This window comes from Artemia sp. Qi Xiang Cuo, chromosome 1 (genome assembly GCF_049724085.1).
Source record: "Artemia sp. Qi Xiang Cuo chromosome 1, ASM4972408v1, whole genome shotgun sequence".
Lineage (NCBI taxonomy): Eukaryota > Metazoa > Arthropoda > Branchiopoda > Anostraca > Artemiidae > Artemia > Artemia sp. Qi Xiang Cuo.
In genome coordinates, this window is record NC_142794.1 from 5,253,043 (window position 1) to 5,272,130 (window position 19,088).

The 19,088-nt window shown below is 33.9% G+C and overlaps 1 protein-coding gene across 1 annotated transcript in view; it reads right to left on the bottom strand.

Moving 5' to 3' along the window:
* LOC148955935 (uncharacterized) overlaps positions 1–17,578 on the bottom strand; it is a 159,683-nt gene extending 142,105 nt beyond the window's left edge. Inside the window, exon 1 of the mRNA XM_089093255.1 lies at positions 17,387–17,578. Coding sequence (XP_088949381.1) covers positions 17,387–17,500 — 114 coding nt within the window. The 5' untranslated portion in view covers positions 17,501–17,578. The remainder of the gene's footprint in view (positions 1–17,386) is intronic.
* Positions 17,579–19,088: the final 1,510 nt, after the last annotated feature.

The window sequence follows — 19,088 nt, forward strand, 5'->3', positions numbered from 1 at the left end:
TTCAAAAGACGTACGGTGTTCGTAAGAACACCAATCGCTTGAGGGTGCTGGTGATTTGTTTTTTTTACAGAAGTTCTAGGTTACAGTCTTACCAGATCCCCATTCTCTCTAGAGCCATCGTCGATGCCTAATCGAATTCATTTTTTTTTTCAGGGGAAGGGTGAGACTATTTCAGCAGAAAGTAACAAAGTAACTCACTCCTCCTACCATTATCCATCCCTCCTACAACGGTTCACGTGGAATATCAAATATTGGATGTCAATTATCTCCAACTTTCATCTGAAAACGATGGCCGTGGACATCAATTTATGAAAAGGCTTGCAAGTCTTTGATAGGATTTTTTTGTTTTTATTTACTGTTTTTGTTCTATGTCGTTTTATTGATTTGTTTCCTTATTGTAATTTTTTCTTTTTTTAAACAATTGACTTGCTTGATTTCTAAAAACTCTGTCGACTGATTCCTAGCCTATCGTCACCGCCCAATCAGATCCATTTTTTGCAAAGGAAAGGGGAGAATTTATTCGAGAAGAAAGAGACGGAATGACCCATTTCTTCTGCAGTTTTGCGATGTCAATAATTTCCAATTTTCTGCTGAGTGCGATTATTGTTGACAATGATTTATGAAAAAGATTGTAAGGCTTTGAATGAAAATAATTCTTCAAAAACGTGTTAGATTTGTGGCACCACTCATACAACCAGAACGATGAGGCAGCGAACTGCATCCGTAATAAGGAATATATTAGTATTGATTTGTGTTCATTTGACTACGTATTACATCTCATATATTGTTTTGATTCCGAAAGACAATAGAAATACTTGCAAAGACCACATTTGTTTGATAAGATTTATTCATACATAATGAATTAATAGTGTTGTAATTAGCTACCCAACTACCGGGCATTTTATCCTAATAACAGGTATTAGTCATGATTTTATAGGGTGTCTGCTATTCATTTCTTAAAATTACTGACTATAAAAAATAGAAAAAGCTATAATTGGGAGGTTTTATTCGTAGCAGTATATTAGTGGCTTTACAGAAGGAAAATGTTAATGAAATAAAATTATCAACAATAAATTTCTTATTTTATTTTCAGATATTATATTTGTATTTATGATGATACACCCTAAGTGTACATGAGTTTCTATAACAAAAAAGACCAGTTATAAGGATTATAAGAGATCATTCAGCAGAAAAACTATTTAGACACATATCAATCCAAGAGAAAATAAAGAGAATTTAAAGTAAAGAAAAACTGTTAACAGTTTTCTTTAAAGATATTCAAGGGACATCACCTCCTGGCAGATAAATGCATTAAATTACATGAAAAATTACTTGGTGTTAAAGAACTCACAGTCGGTGTTGCAACTCACAGTCATGACTGTGTTAGCTCACACTATGACTGTGTTACTCACAGTCAGTGGTGGATCCATGAGAGGGGCAAAGGGGGCGCGCGCCCCCCTGACGTAGTGTAAAGTAGGGTAATTTACTTAATTAACACAAGTTTGCGTTAAATAAACTTGCTCCTAACGCAAGTTTATCAGATCAACCTATTTTGCCCCCCTCCTAAAAAAATACTGGATCCGCCCCTGCTCACAGTTGCTGTTACAATTCTGACTCAATGAAGATGGGAAACTTAAATGAGCTGGACCTTCGAATATTTACAAAGGATTTATGAAAATTTACATCTCACAATTATAAGGATAAACCCCTGATACAGGGGTTTGTATACCCCTGAGATACAGGGGTATTTAGTTTTAATGATAATTTTATCATCAGAAATTGTGAATTTTGCTTTTGATTAAACAGGGCAGGATTTTCTTTTTAAGGTTCAAGAATGGGTAGTCCCTTAAAATGTTCTAGCAGACCTGCTAGGAAAAAACTGCAAATCAGCTCTGAAAAGATATGTAAGCAACTTGGCAACTCTGGGAGGACTCTGGGGTTCTACCCGTTTTGATTGACAAGATTGCTGACTAAAAGGACGTAAGACTTCATTGCGTATTTTCAATCACAATTCATAGTCAAACCACAGATTCTCTATTGCCGAATAAGATTAGAGCTGATATTTCTCTGTAATTGATAAACAATCAAAACTTTTGTATCTTCAAGAACTGGTTAAAATCAGAGTATAGTCCGAAAAAATAGGCCATATAGAACCAAGCATTTGCGAGAGAGTGACCAAACATTCAGTGGCGTTGGAAAAGTTTTTCTTGTCGACACTGGCACCATTTTCCACGCTTAAAAGTTTATCATACTCTTTGATCTAGCCACGGATGGAGTGAAAAAAAAAATGTGATTTATATTACGAACATGATAATTTGATCAGAGGTAAAAGATGGAAAAATACTTAGGGGCTCGAGGAGGTCGCAATGGAGCTGAGAAAAGGTGAGACACGCACTAAAACGAATAAAATCTAATTATTAAAAATTATAAGAAAAAAAATTATTGAAAATCTAATAATGGCACAGCTCCTGAGCGATTAGTCCTGTTTGAAGTTTCTTAATTTTTTTAAAGAATCTTTTTAAAGATTGTAAATCTTAAGAAAGAGAGGGGTTATAAGAGAGAAGGAAAACTTGACATCTATATTGAGGTTATTTTAGTGTGTATGTTATATGAAATGGATTTTGCATTGTAAAAGGATCCGAGACGATTCAGACCCAGAGCGAAAGAAATAAATTTTATTTAATTCTTTTCGATCCTGTTTATCATAACAACCATTTCAAAGGAATGTATTTAAGAGGCGGTAAAAATAATCTATCAAAAGTTCCATTTTAGAGCGATTTAAGGGAGGGAAGAAAGGGGAGGCTTCTAAAGAATTTAAGACTATATTCTAAAGAAACTTATTTATCAATCAGTGGAATGACATTATATTTTCGTGGTTTTTCAATATTAATGGGTCATGAGCTGACTTACTTTCTTTTTCTAAATTGAAGAGGGGGGATAATGATGCCAGAAAGTTTGACAAACGATGCAATAGAGCGTGCTGCGTTAAGAAGGTGGGCTAATGATCTCTGTTTGGCCAAACCAGGTTGCATGAAGCCTTCTAAAATATTGCAACTACATTGGGTTTTTTTTTCAATATTAAAAGACAAATGAAAACAACCAAAATATGAAAGACCGTTGTTTAATTTGAGAGTATTTTAAAGATTCAGCCAATATTAATTAGGGGCACCATGCGGAGGGAAAGAGTGGAAATCCCTCAAAATATGAGCGCAAATAAGGTGAAAAGGGTTATATTCTTTGTTTGCTATGTTTAATCCACATATATTTTCTCAATAGAACATACAGCTTTCAAATTATTTCTCAAACAAAAAGCCGTTTTCTATTTTTGCGCGCCATAAAAGGATATGATAATAAGGAAAATGTAAAAGTTATTGATGTAAAAACGCAAAAAGGTTATGCTTAACTCAAGCGTAGAAACTGTTGAAAATCGACTTTTAATGATGTAATAAACAACTTTGCATGCCATAAATATGAACAAAATAGCAGTGGCTGACTGATTTTTTCCTCAACAAACTGTATTAGTTAAAAACTATTACAATCACAGGTGCCAATTCAGTAAAAATGTAGAGTAAGGGCTAGGATTTTTTTTTCCAAACTTTTAGAATGAAGATACAAAAAAGGAATTTTTCGAAGTCTGGGGGGGGGGAGTCATTTGTTTGTAATTTTTTTAACGAAAAAAACATTGTATACAATTTAATTGTATAGTAAAATAACATGAAAATCTTCATAAGCTGTAAAAAATCATTATTTTAGGAAGTATAATTATGACAACAAGAAGATGCAAGTAGGTCTGGTAATATAGCATATACATAACTGATAAGAAGTAGGTATCTGGTAGCTACCATATAGTACTTTCATGACACCAAATGGCTCATTTTTCAGTTTTTAGTGTCATTTTTGCTAAATTTGGAAAAATTGGCTCCGAATTTACCCCCCCCCAGGATTTTGACGAAATTATGCCACTGGTTATGTCCAGGAGGGTTAGGAGGTGTGAAGAAAGGAGTTCAGAGAAAATAAATGGAGTTGGTCTGCATGGGTATTTTCAAAAAAAGGAGGAAAGACCCCCTAAAAGTAATAGAATCTTAATGAAAACACATCATCAGATACAGCGTATCAGATAAACCTACTCTTTTAAATTTTACCTTTTTAAATTTAAAAAGGTAACTCAAAATTTGAGTTACATTTTTCCTCCCTAACACTCCCTGAAAGTTTCAACTTGATACCCCAAGCCATCCTAGATTCCCATTCTCATAGTGGCTTACAGTGCAAATACGTTTAGTAGGGACAAAGTGGCTTTTCAGAGTACAATCAGAGTATATTTTTTCAGGACTTTGCTCCTGAACAAGACATAATAGTCAAAGTACTAGAAAGCTTAAGAGCAGTGAAAAAGTTTCGGCAAACCTAAAAGTTTGTTTAACCTAACATTAACAGGAATGATTATACAGACTTTATTTTCCGCGTGCTTTTACGTATAATTTTCTAGATAAAAAGAAACTGCGAGAAACTTGAGAGAGTCTTAGAATGTAGACAGGTGTCCCGTCCCATTTTTACGTTTTCTGGGCAGGAAGAATCAGAGGGTCAGAAAATGGAAAAATGGGACGGAAGTGGTAGTGTGGACCAATACATATATAATGGTTCCAGTATATAATAATTTGATGTAAATGCTAGAAGAAAGGCTTAACTGTTTAGTTTGAAACAAGTGCTCTCTATAATCTAAAGCTTCTATCCCCTTCCCATTGAAAACCATAGTAATTCTTCGCTTATTCAATAGAGTGAAACTCAAACATTATTCTTGAAAATCGCATTTATCTTAATCATAGGTCCTACAATTGTTATTTTTCGGTCCAGAAGCGCGATTTAAAAGATAATCCTTTTAAAAGGTAACTTTTATTACCTTTCAAAAATATGGGTATGCATGGATTTGGTCACATAATTGTTTTACCTTAGACATATGCAGCTAGAAGTAGAAGTAAAAGAGCCCTATCACTCAATGTGTGTACTGTGGTCTGGTAATATAACGTATGCATAACAGCTAAGAAATAAATAATAAATTGGTATAAAGCAGTTCCCTTACCAAGTATGAGGAAAAAGAAAAACTAAAAAAAGTTCTGCTTCAAAAAATACCCAAAAACCATTTTATGTTAGACGTTTGCAGTCTAGTTTGGCATCATGGCAATTCAATTTCTCCGAAATGATACGGGAATAATTTCTTTGTCCAACAAAAGAACAGGGAGCTCTTCTACTTAATAAAATAAAAATAAACTCAATTTTTTTAAATGTGAGCATTCTTATTCGGTATCATAAAAATATGAATATTTTTTAAGAAACAGATAAGCAAAAAGACCAAATTTACATAAATTGTCTCTTATAACCAACGTAATCTTCAAGAATAAAGGCTTGAAAATAGTAAAAATTAATCGCAAGATAGACGTAGCATGGGCTCATTGTCGTCAAAATTGTACATGCTAAAATCCATAAAGAGATTAAATAATACAAAAAACAACAGTTTTTTCAATTGAAAGTAAGGAGCAACATTAAAACTCATAGCGAACAGAAATTATTCCGTATATAGAAGCGTTTCCCTCCTCATCAATATCTGGCTCTTCACGCTAATGTCTTTAGCAGTTTTAAAAAAGCTGCCTATTCTAATTAAACAGCCCTTGTGTTTCAAGAGTAGTTCTTTAAAAACTGAGACAAACCGTCACACTTTAGCGCAAAGAGCAAAATATTGAGTAGGGGGACAGTCCCTCTATAAACATAATAATTTCTGTTCAAAAACCAACAAAGAGAAAAATCTAAAAAAAACAAACAAACAAACCAGACTGTGGCCAGTGGAGAGAAAAGAAAACACAAATGCAAAACAACGCGGATATTTCGCCTGTATCCAAACAAGGCGTCTCCAGCACGAAAGAAACACAAGAAGAACAGGATAAAAAATAAACAAGATAAAACTAAAAAACCAATAAAACCACCACAAAAAAAAAAAATTGTACAATTGGCGCAAACTGATCCACGTAGGGAAAAGATGCTATTATATAGTTACTTTAGTGAGAACACCGGAGTAACTAAGGGAAAAAAAACAAACTGGAAAGTACTTTAATTTTTCTGTTGCAAAATAATCCTTTTGTTTCTGGAGGACATATTTTTTTTATATATGTTTTAAACTAGACATTTTTTGTACTCTGAAAAAAAGTTTCTGGAGGCTTGCTTAATTGTAGGGTTTTTTCTATTGAATTTTGGTGTTCAATAAACCTTTCAACAAATTGTTGGTGAGTTCTACCAATATAGAACTTCCCACAAGAACACGGAATTTTATACACCACGCTTTCTAAATTTCCCCAGGTTAAATCCTTACCTGAAATAAAAAAACTACCAATGGACCTCAACGATTGGAAACATGTAGCAATACCAAATTTACGTAAAACCCGCGAAAATTTCTCAACCAAACCAGGTACATATGGTAATGAAATGAAACTTTTTGATACATCTAAATCTTCAAACTGAGAAACCCCAATAACCCTACTCTTTTGTTTAAAACGCTCATTTTCATTTATTTTTTCATTGAGTTTATTATGTCAGTTGTTACAAAATAGAATATAACTTAATTAAAACGGTCCCAAATCCAGAAATTTCAGAGAACAAACTCTGAGCGCTCTCTTCGCTAAGAAAGACATACCACCCCTTTCCACCGCCATAGGCTGGGAAGAATGAAAATTCAAATACCTATCATTGCGCATTGGTTTTCTATAAATCGAGAAAACTAAATGGAGATCCCTTTTTAATTAGTAAAATACCCAGAAAAGGTAATTTATTATTATCCTCAAACTCAACTGTAAATTTAATATTATTATCAAAACTATTTAAATGCTTACAAAATCTCCATTAACATAAAGGTTTATTGAACACCGAAATTCAATAGAAAAAATCCTACAATTAAGCAAGCCTCCAGAAACTTTTGTTTCAGCTTTAGCAGAGCATATTTGGTTTCAACCAGATCATTTTGTAAAATTTGATGAAGCCTTAGCTATTTCAAAGGATAAGGGTTACACTCAATGGGCGAGGGAAGCCATAGAAATTAAAAAACATATGTTTGCTAAACTTTCGATAAATAGGGACACAGGTAATTTAAATATTGACCCAATTTATGATAACCTTCTAAATAGTGAATCAATAGTCAATACGGGAGTTAAGTTTATAAATAATCACCAGGGGACTATTTTACCTGCTAGACCAAAACGATTTGCTTCAGTAATAGCTAATACATATGTTTTTTAGTTTTATCTTGTTTATTTTTTATCCTGTTCTTCTTGTGTTTCATTTGTGCTGAAGACGCCTTGTTTGGACACAGGTGAAATATCCGCAATGTTTTGCATATGTCTTTTCTTTTCTCTCCACTGGCCACAGTCTCGTTTGTTTGTTTGTTTTTTTAGATTTTTCTCTTTGTTGTTTTTTGTCATGGCTGGCGAGTTCGGCTTAAGATCTTTCATTCGTCAATTTCTGTTCATTTTTAATTTTAATATTGCTCCTTATTTTCAGTTGAAAAAACTTGTTTTTTATTTTATTTCTGATCGTTTTTCAAATAATACTGGTAAATCCGGCTCACTGTCCATGAAAAACTCCCTCACTTCACGGGAAGCTCCTCCGTGGAAAGTTCCTCCTATGTAAAATACACCGACCCCCCGTAAGATTCCCTTCGAATTTTTTTCGGAATAATTCTAATCTTTTTTTTTGATCACTGTCGAAATCCCCATTCCGTGGAATTTTTTCCTGGTAATCCAAACTCGCAGAAGATTTCCCCTGTAAAATTCCCCCTGAGTGTCTCCACATGCAAAATGAAGTTAGCAAAGAGAAAGTAAGAAGAATAAAAAAAAAATTGTGCAGAAATTCTGCCAAATCCTCCAGAGTAAAATTTCCTTTAGAAATTTTACCCCCAGAAATTTCTCTTCCCACAGAAAATTCTCCGCAAGAAATCCCACCCCAAGCAGGAAATCCCACCCCGAAAAACACCTATACACTTCCCAATAATAAATATTATCCACAAACAATGGCAAAATTTCATAGCCTATAGCCCTTTCCCCACAGGCTATGGGGGTCATGATACCCCTAAAGACATAGTTTTATATCTCTTAACAATGCTGAACAAAATGGAAATCTCAAAATTTTGATGGAACGACGTAGGGGGAAAAAGGGCGTGGGAGGGGGGCTAGTGGCCCTCCAATCTTTTTGGTCACTTAAAAAGGGCACTAGAATTTTTAATTCCCGTTCGAATACACCTTCTCCGATGACCATTAGTTCGATACGATCACCCCTGGGAAAAAAAACAAGTAAACACGCATCCGAGATCTTTATTCTGGTAAAACATAAAAAAAAGGCAAAATTCTGTTTTTTTTTGTATATAGGAGCTTGAAACTTCTACAGTAGGGTTCTCTCATACGCTGAATCTGATGGTGTTATTTTCACTAGGATTCCTTGACTTTTATAGAGTTTTTGTCCCTTTTTTCAAGAATCAGGCAAATTCTCTCAGGCTCATAGCTTTTGATGGGTAACACTAAACTTATTAGAAATTATAATCTAATATATTATATATATTTATAATCTAATGTATTAGGAATTAGCACAACAAGCCAATTCTTTTGATGTGCCTATTGATGTTAAAATTTTGCATTTTAGAGTTTCGGTTACTTTTGAGCCGAGTCGCTCCTTACTTACAGTTCGTTACCACAAACTGCCTGACAATGGAGGTATTGCAAGAGAAAGAAATGACATGGTCATAGATCCTGGCAAGAATTGTCGGAGTACTAATTATTTCGGGGATTTTACTTTTCTCTCAAGCAGTTTGAATTTAAATGTGATTTTTCTTTCTTATAATGCAGTGCAAGTAATTTTAACCGTCGGGTTTGATTTCCTGGAGATTTTAGTGTTGAAATATAGTCTTCAGGTTCCAAATTTTTTTTAATCACATGTGAACTTTTATTAAAGATAAATGTAGAGCAGAAACCTATTGAAAAGTTAAAAACTAGTGATAAGATTTTGAAAAAAGTACGTGACTTTAGTAGACTGCGTTTTTAGTGTTTTCATTAATTTTTGGGATTTTCAACAATGTGTGTAATTATTTTTTTTTTTTCTTATGGCAACCCTTTTTATTACCGTTTTTCATCTTTTTGCTTAACAGGGCGAAGCTTTCTGCTAAGCTTTGTGCTTAGCTACATTTTGTACTAAGCTAAAAGTACTAATTGCACAAATCTTATACATGATATGACCTTAGCTGTATTACTTTAAAGAATAATGACTTATGAATTTTTGGTATTTATAATTTAATTTAAAAACTTTTCAGAAAAAAGAGGTTTTTAAAAGAAGTTTTTAAAGCCTAAGACGAGCAGAAATTTGACCTTAACTGACCTTCCCTAAAAATAACAGCATGATTTCCCATGCTGCTGGAAAAATGTTGCTGCGAGAAAAAAGGTTTTAGGATATTTCCTGGCACTCTGTCGGACCTAGTTTGGGAGGAGCCTATATTTTTCCGATTTCCCCCTCTGCGTTGATTTCTTATCCAAAGACCTTATTATATTTTCTTTGGACTATATTGAATAAAATAGCCATGTCAAATTTTCTATTGGATGCATTTGTGGAAAAAGAGGACGTGGGGATGCTAGTAGCCCCTCCCCCAATAACTTTTGTCTCTTAAAAAGGACACTATAACTTTAAATTTGCAGTCGAATGAGCCCATTGAGAAGTTTCTACAGCAACTCATCTTATAAAGAGTGCCTTGTTTAGAAAATACAAAAAAATAATACATTGTACATCGTTCTTTATTTAGGCAGTGCCATCGCGATGCCTATGATTGATTTTCTCTCGATACCAGGATTAGCGAATGTTATCCCGACTTTAGATACATTTGGTTGCCAAAATTATTAAGCTGGTACCCCAAATTTAAATATCAATTAACACCGGCCTGAGACCTCTTATGACGGTTTATTTAGTATTCATTTTTTTCGGATCAGTGGTAGTTCTTTTTATGAATAAACTTACTTTACAACTCTTCGGGCCATGCTGGACAAAACTAATGACCTCATCGGTGTCTTAGTTAATAGAACCCAGTACACCAAATCCCGTACACTAGGTGGCACGTGCTGAACGTGGCGAAAGTAAGCCAAGCGAGGCAAAAACTGTACCAAGCGTTGGGGAAGTGTGCCATAAACAGAGCGTTCTGAGACGAAAGCCAGGTGGTGCAAGTTGACACCCCATCGAGAGTTTTGACATCTAGCTTCAACCATATTCTTTCCTCCTTCGAGAGCTCAGCTGCCATACCCATCTTTTTCGTTCAAAAATTAGTTAAAACAATCTTTCGTGTCATTTTGAAGAATAATACAACCTGCTGCCAGAACGTCTACTAATGCAACGCCTTCAAGGTACATAAGATCTAAGTTGCATTCTTATTGTTACTGTCACAAACAAGAAATTGTCGATAATTTGAAGTGCAAACACCTTATTTTACAGTTGAAGAAACGGGAAAAATTATAAGGTTTTCATATTTGTTAAACTCGAAACATCATTTCAGATATGAAATTCAAAATATAGTGTGATATGCAATCTAAATCCTACTCGAGGGAAAAACGTCAAAAATTTATCCTGGTTTTTCCCTACTATTAAAAGAAAATTTGTTCAGAGACGGAATATCTTGTTACCAAAAGCATTTTTGATGTCTAAAGCTTCTATTTACAACTATTTCTTGATAAAGAAAAGCGAAGAAAAGGCATTATGCAAAAATAAGAGACCACTAAATAATTTAGGAACCAAATCAAATGAGAAAAAAACGGATTAATCGGTAAAAACGTTCGCCTTTAAAACGTTTCGCAACATATTTTGAATTGTCCTAATGCCTCTATCTGTGTTGGACACAAACCAAAATTACTTTCTTTAGAACTTGAAATGCGATGGGAAAATGTCCGTTGCAAGCATAGGAACATTCATATTCTAAGGTCCTTTTCTCATCATCATCTTTATTTCTGTCAAAAGTTCCAATCTAAGCCCCTCCACCCCACCCCACCACACAGAAATAAATACAGAAAGTTTAAGCACCTTTATGTAACATATAGTAATTTTCAATTTTATTACGAGCTCAACGATGTAACATATGAAGCATAGCGCATGAATGCTATCCTTTAACTAAAGGGGTATCGTAAACGTCTTTAGTTTCAATAAAATATACTTTGCCTTTTATGAATGTTCATTTTCCCACAAAAGACAGAATTCAGAAAACCATCTTTGTTCTAAAATGAAGATAAGCTGTAGAAAGGATATCCGACCACATTGGTTCTATTGTTGCTTTATGAAAAATGCTTCCCGTAGAGTTGGAAAGGGGCCAAATTATATAACAATAGTTTCTTCTTTTTAAAATTTTAGGGTTCGTACAACCAGATAATCCCGATTGTGTTGTTCTTCCTTGTCACTTTTTTTTTGTTTTTTTGCAAAATAGAAATTAAATATAAATAAGTGTTATTTGGACAACAATAACAAATGTTATTTGGACGTCTTTTTCTGACAAAATGGAAACTAAGTAAAAATCCATTATTTGGAGATGATAGCATTTGAGACCAAAGCAAATTCCTTGTAAAAAAAAATGTTTCAGAACCTTGTAAGGCCTCTGGTCCTGTTGCATCGATTGGCGACGTCCGTAAAACCTTGAAATTATCTTTTCTTTAATTTCTGTTAATGCTACATTATATATAACCAATTAACTTCAAATTTTAACAGCTCTAGGCTTGACTCAAATTACTTGAGTTACTAGAAATGGCTCAAATGAAGCCCTAGTAGGAGGGAAGGAATCCCCAAGTCCGTACAGCATATTGTTTAGTGCAGTGCACAGTCATGCAAACGAGGGTCTAAAACTATCCTTAGATAGTCTCTCAGGTAAACTTCTAGGATACATACAGTGGTGTCGTTTAGGGGTGGGGGCAAGAGGGGGGCAGTTGCCCCCAAATAATTGTGAAAAAAAATTATTTATCTAGCCCATGGCTCTAGACTCTCCATATATAGACCCCTCTTACCCCGTCCCCTTCCAATAAAAATTCTGGAGCTACGCCCCGGCTTAACTACCATGAAGTTTTGAAGCACTTACGTTGCAGAGCCACACTTAGCCACTGTACAAAACTGTGGCCTCTACTTCTTCTTAAGCAAAGAATCATGAAGATAGGAATCACAAGGTTTTATTGTGTTTTGTTTGATAAAATATATAACAATAATTACGAATCGTTAACGAATCACACCACAACAAGTAACGAAAATTTAATAGACCTGATGATTTTTTGAACGAAATGTTAAAGATGATTACTAATAGCACAAATTAAATAATCAATTGTAGCCATGAATAGCTGCTTTTTCCTACTCAGCAAACACTCTATCGGTGGAGTTGGCTATTGGTATTCCGCCCGTATCCTGTGCATCACATGGACTCACAATGGCTGTGAATCGGTGGAACAATAGAACAACAATTATAAATTTTGTAGACATTTTTAAATACAAAGACAAGTGAATTCTTTGTGTTTTCTGTGAGGGAATGATCTTGTACGACAGATAATAATGCCAAAATTGCCTACCTCGCAAAAGTAAACTGGACGTCGGGAGAGAACATAATATTGCTCTCTAGGCTGTAGCTATGGTACAATGTTTGATTCAGTTGAAACTAAGTTCTAATACAGAATCATGTAACATGAGATTGTAACTTAGTTTTCATAGTTCAAAGCTCATTTGATTAGATACTTCCTAAATTGTAGCATTTACACACAAAATGAGTTTGAATTTATGATTTCCCTTCCTCGAATTTTGATGCAAACTAATTATATTTACGTTCAATTTGGGATTGTCACTAAAATGAGGTCTTTGGCAACCCGGCCGTTGCTCTTTAAGACCTAATATTAGGGTAGCAGTTAGGTATTCACCGGACCCGTAGGCATCTAGAATAGGTGTAGCAGCGTGCTTATTCCAGTACCCTTGGAAATCCAGAATTTGGATTTTAGTTCAAAGAAATTTTTAATTGAGTTCTAAGGGGTAGGGCAAAATTTTTCCTACATTTTATTCTCGGCTGAATGAACCATGAATATCTTGTGGTGCAAATGTGTTCTTATTCTTATGGCTTTACATTTCTTACTAAGTGTAAACCAAAGAGGACTTGAAAACCGTAAAACAGCAGCTGTGTTGGCTACTATAAATGATGTAATAATACAAGCAGGAAGTCAAAAGAAAAAAAGAAAGTAAAGTACAGGATAACGAGTTATGATATTAAAAAGGCCTTCGATAAAATATGACAAAAAATTCTAGTATGGATCATGAATTACTACAATTTCCACGAGACATTCATAAAATGGATAAATAGAATAATTATCCATTGCCCATATCCATACCCATTTATATGAATAGCGATGTTACGGGAGAATTTGAAGCAGAAACTGGAGTGCGCCAAGGATGCCCGCTGAGTCTTTTACTGTTTGAACTGTATTTTGACCCGTTACCTAAATATCTAGAAAAGAAAACAGATGACATTATAATAGAAAATGTGGCAATGAACTTATGCTTGCCCAGTTTTATGGTATTTGTCCTTTGATTCACAACCCAAAAAGACAGATCTAAAGCAAATTGTGAGTGCAAATTACCAGTACATATGGAATGAAAAATGTCCACCTAAATTGAAAACAGACAATATTGTCATACATAGAAATCATGAAGGCCTTCAGGTCATGCATGTGGAATGTAAGATGAAAGAACTTTTCATTTGGACAATGTTGGAACAAGTGATAAGGAAAAAAGAATCACCAACAAGAGCGTGGTATGTAACATGGAAAGGAAAAGAAAAGAAATATCCTCCAAAATATAATCAAGCATTCGAAAAAATTTATGAAATAGAAAAATTAGGAATGTCGCTTGAAATAAGTGGGAAAATTGGTAGAATTGGTAAAAGTAAAACTTAAGGAATATTATGAAAAAAAGAAACAGCTTCCTCCACTACAGATCATTGAAAATGGTAGTTATAGTGAAGAAGAGGTAGACAAAAGTTTCATACTACTAGAAACTTGCCTGTTGCCGCCAAAAGTTAAACAACACATGTTTTTCTTTATGCATAATCTGTTACCTAAAAAAGAGTCGAAAGTAAAGATTAATATAAATGATAGTAATGTAAGCTATTGTAAGTAAGTAAATGATAGACTATGTAATCTATGCAAGACAAAACTAGAAGCACAATGTCACGTAATGTTAGAATGTGAAAAACAAGAAACAAATGTAGCAGGACTGTGGAATTTATTAGCAAGTGTTACAGGTAAAAAAGATGAAGCTAATTTGGAGAAAGCTATGTACCTAAAAGCAGATGATGAGGCCTATATTAGGACAAGAGTGTACATCGTGTCCCATTTTTGTTATGACACACGGAAGCGAAAACAAAAGCAGAAGGAAGATTTTGATGTCATAAATAGTGTGGAAACAGAATGTAAAAGGAAAAGGATTATGAAGTGTAAGAAAATTGAGGATATGTTTGGCCTAAAGTAGAAGGGAATGGTTTTTGTGTCTTAGTGTGTAAGGATGTGTTGTTACAAAAAAATAAAAAATAAAACGAGGGCTGAGAAAAAATTATAGGGTTTAAAGGTTTACAGTTTTATATTTGTATGATTTTTATTTTTTCATTTTGTGGTAAGGTTTTAGGTAGAAGATTAGAAAAGGGATTTTTCAATTTTGGTACCGTATATAAAAAGAAGATGGAATATATATTTACGGAATAGTGCTAGAATTTAAGTTAAATATTTCGATATTTTAATGACGTGTTTGATTAAAATTTTTAGATTGTAATAGTTAGCTTCAAGATTTGTTCATTATTTTTAAGTTTATATATTAGGTAAGTTTTAAATGTAATTGAATATGTAGAATGTATGGGGTTTATGTTTGAATTTAATTTTAGGGAATATAGAAATAATATAGGATTTTGTATGATTAAAAAAAAAACAATTATAGAGTTTAGATTTGAAGTCTTTGAGACTTAGATTATAGATTCGAAGAGTTAAATTTGAATTAGTGGAACTTATTTTATTTATTGAGGGGGGTACGATTTGCCTGGATTGTGAAATATTTGATTTTTGGGAAATTTATTTGAGGATTGATGTAGCTACCCAATAACGCAAGGCCCAGCGAAAGCAGAATATGATGAAATGTGATGTATTTGAAAAAAATGGTGTTATGTTTTTTTTTATTTATTTATGTAAATGCAATGAAAAGTGTTTTAAAGTGTTTTAAGAAAAATGAAAGTATTTTAAGGTTCAAAAATGTATATGTATTGTAAATTTGTATTTTAATGTTATATGTTATAGGCCTAATGGATGGGAGCAGCCTCTTGCCGTCATGGGTAGCTAGAATGTGAATTTGGAAATTGTTATATCTTAAATTAATAGATGGAGAATCGTATGAATGGGGAAATTGACAAAAAAAAATGTGTTTACGAAAAAGGTAGAAAAAATGTATTTGGACAGGAAAAATTAGGTATGGGAGGAACTAGAAAGGTAGAAAGCTATGGAATGCCAATTAAGAGGTAAGGTGTATAGGTAGTAAACTAAAGGGGTAAAAATGGCTTTACATTTCCGGCTCTTGGGGAAGGGGGTGTACGGGTGATATTTGTAAAAATATAGTATTAACTTGTTTTTTCTAGTGAAACAATTTTTGTGTGTATCCCATTGGATGCACTATTATATTATCTATATTGGTGTGTTGATTATCCTGAGCAACGAAATTAACAAATTGCATACCTGATGTTAGATGCCTTTAAATTTCTTGACACCGTAAATGAACATGCTACTGCGCCAACTTTGGTTTCATAGAGGCCCGATTCAGATACTATAGCATCGACTTTAGAGATTTACACTATTATTTGGTGCAAAAACTTCCAAAATTACATTTTGGAAAAATTACTTTTTTCTCCTTTTTTTCCTTTTTAGTTGATGTTTTTACAAATAGTGATCGTAGTTCATAGCTCTCTTCAATGAATATTTCCAAAATTGCACAGTATCATTAGTTTGAAGCACGTTTTGTCTCTCTGTGAATGGCTATTCCCACTAAACTAGTCTGAAGCAAATTGAGAGAAATATATTTGTTCCAAGAAAAAAAATCAGCCACACCAAGGAAATCCTGTTACATTAGTTCTTTTGTTTCTTTATGAAAAACATTTTCTCCGTAGAGTTGGAAAAGTGCCAATTTCTATGCTATTAATTACATTATGAGGAAAACTAACAGTTAATTTGACAAAATAATCTGGGAATTCAGATTTTCCGGTTTCATTCATTACACGAGATTAAAAAACATTTGAATTCAAACAGTTCGTGATAACAAACTGCTAGAAAGGAGCGACTCGGTCCAATAATAACCGAAAAGAGGGTGTGGGAGGCTTGTTACCTTTTATTCATTTTTTACTCTTATAAAGATAACTGGAACTTTCAGTTTTCAATCAAATGAGTCTCTTACAAAGTTTATACAACCACGCTTTCCATAAAAATCTTATATTCTCCCTGGGCATAATTTACAACACCTTTCCCAGGCTCTTGGGGAATTGTGTTGACCCCGCAGTTACTGTTATCTGATCTTTGGACTATTTTAAACAAAATGGCCGTCTCAAATTTTGTATCGGATGTATTTGGGGATAGGAGGGTGTGGGGGAGCCTAGCAGCCCTCCGATCATTTTTGAATCTTAAAAAAGGTACTAGAACTTCTGCTTCCCAATCGAATGATCCCCCTTCGAAGCTTATAGAAACACCCCTTCCATATAAAGTACCTCTAGGAAAAAAAATAATAAAACATTTAAGCCTTGTGGCCTTTACTATATGCATCACTACAGCGTTGCCTCTGATGAAAATTGCGTTTCTTGAAGACGCAACTAAAATAATCGGACAAAAGGGTTGAAGTGTTGAACAGAGGTAATAGAGGGGAAAAAACAAATCAGAAATATGAAAATGTTTACGTAAAACTCATAGTTCTTGGTATTGATTTATAAGTCAAATTCAAAAATTTCGTTGCTCTTCATAGCTATTATTCATGGTACAGCAAACAATACAAAGAATAAATCAGGATTGAGCAAACATCAATTTACAGACTATTTTTCAAGAACCTCAAATTAGTGACTGTTCTTGGCTTCAGCATTAAAAAAAAAAATCATTTTATCTTCAGGCATTAGGATATTCCCATTGAAATCGTGTTTTTTTGGGACAATTTTATTTACCAAAAAAGAAAAAAATTATCAAAGTAACAAATAGCTGCCGGTAGATGCAGCTCTCTCCCACACTTTTTGAAACAAATACATATGTGAAACCAGATTATTAAGAACTAACTGCCTATAACTAGATTGTAAAATTAAAATTACCTTGTTTTTATTGCAGTCACAATCACCTGGAGTATCAAGCCCTATCCAAAGTATGTTGGCTAAGAAACCTAAAACAAATTTCCGAACGTAGGGGGGGACTTTCCGTCCTCTCATCCCTCTATGATGTATATTCAGCGTCACAACTGAAAGCCCTGTAGCAAATGATACCAGAGAAATAGTTACGCCATAGTACAAACCTAAAAATGAAACAAAGATTATATAAAAGATTGTGGAATAAAGAGGACTACCCAAGAACTCAAAGACAAGATTTAAAAGGATTTGATCCAAGGACATACAGAGATATGATTCAAGCTATTTGAAAACAAAAGTTTCAGTTTTATTTTGGTCCCATTTTCTGGTGAAATAATAGTATAGTCCGAGGTACTATTTCTAAGAGTCCTATGTACCAAACAGGTTTTTCTGGTAGTCCTATTCTACAGGGTCATTGCACCTTTGTCAAGAGGAACGAGTATAACTTGATTGGTGATTAGGATGTGAATAAAAGGAATAGTTTTCTACATCTTAGTTTTAAATGACCAATGACTAAAGGAATATTTGAAGGTGGAGAAAAAAGGGGTAATTAGCGATTGGATAATTTTAACAAGAAATGACCGAAAAGTGTTTTGGTTTACACAGTGCTGTCAATTTTAAATAGTTTAGAAATAAAAAAAATTAACAAGAAATGGCTGAAAAGTGTTTTGAGGGAGTTGAGTTGCACGAGGGTTCAGTTACATACGGATTCAGTTACACGGGAATTAGTTAAATGGGGTCGAGTAGCACGGAGGTTCAGTTGTACAGGGTTTCGGTTATACAGGGGTTCAGTTACATGGGGGGTTCAGTTGTACGGGGTTTTGGTTATACAGGGGCTCAGTTACATGGAGGGTTCAGTTATTTTTTCTGATTTTGTGTGTTTTCGCAAGAAAATAACTGGTCTTTTAGCAAACTTAGCCATAGCTACCTGAATTGATAGGTGATTTGAATAAAAGGAATTCAAATATTTTGTCTATGAAATAGAAGCTAACTCAATCTGCGAAAAGATATTCCATTTGATCAACTCTGATCTGATTAAATTGTTGCCGACACTGAGATTTAATCGCTGCTAAGCATATTGCTATTGCGAAAAGGGTTACTCAATTTACTTCTTAGTGTTAAATGACAAATTTCCAAATACGATCATTTTGAAAAGCAGACAAAAAAAGTTGGTTTATCCCCTCATTTCTATAGGGAAGGAGATAACTTAATTTACTTAGACAATGAATGATATTAATTAGTGATTGATTGTATCAGTGGAGAAAAAAAGGATTAAACTGATTAACAGTTAAGGTAACCCCAAAGGAGCTGTTGACTGAGGTAATTTGTTATAAATTTGAAAAATACCTAACGACGAATCGGAAACGTTTGATTAACCTTTGCAAAAAAAAGGAGTAATGGAATTTGTGAATTGGAGGAGATGGGGTGGTTATGCACTGTATAATACACAAGTGATGTTTTGGAGAGTTAGGGGTCGTGTGTGTCTCTTTGGGCTATGTGTGTCTCTTTGGGGGCGTTTGAATATTTTGGTTACTAAAGTATTAAATTTTCATCATGTTTTAGGATATTTGATTAGGATCAACTTAACTTCATTCCTTGAGTGTTGTCGGGGGTAACACGTAAGTACCAAATTTTGAGTTCACTGCAGGGGATTTTCCACAAGGAGAATTTT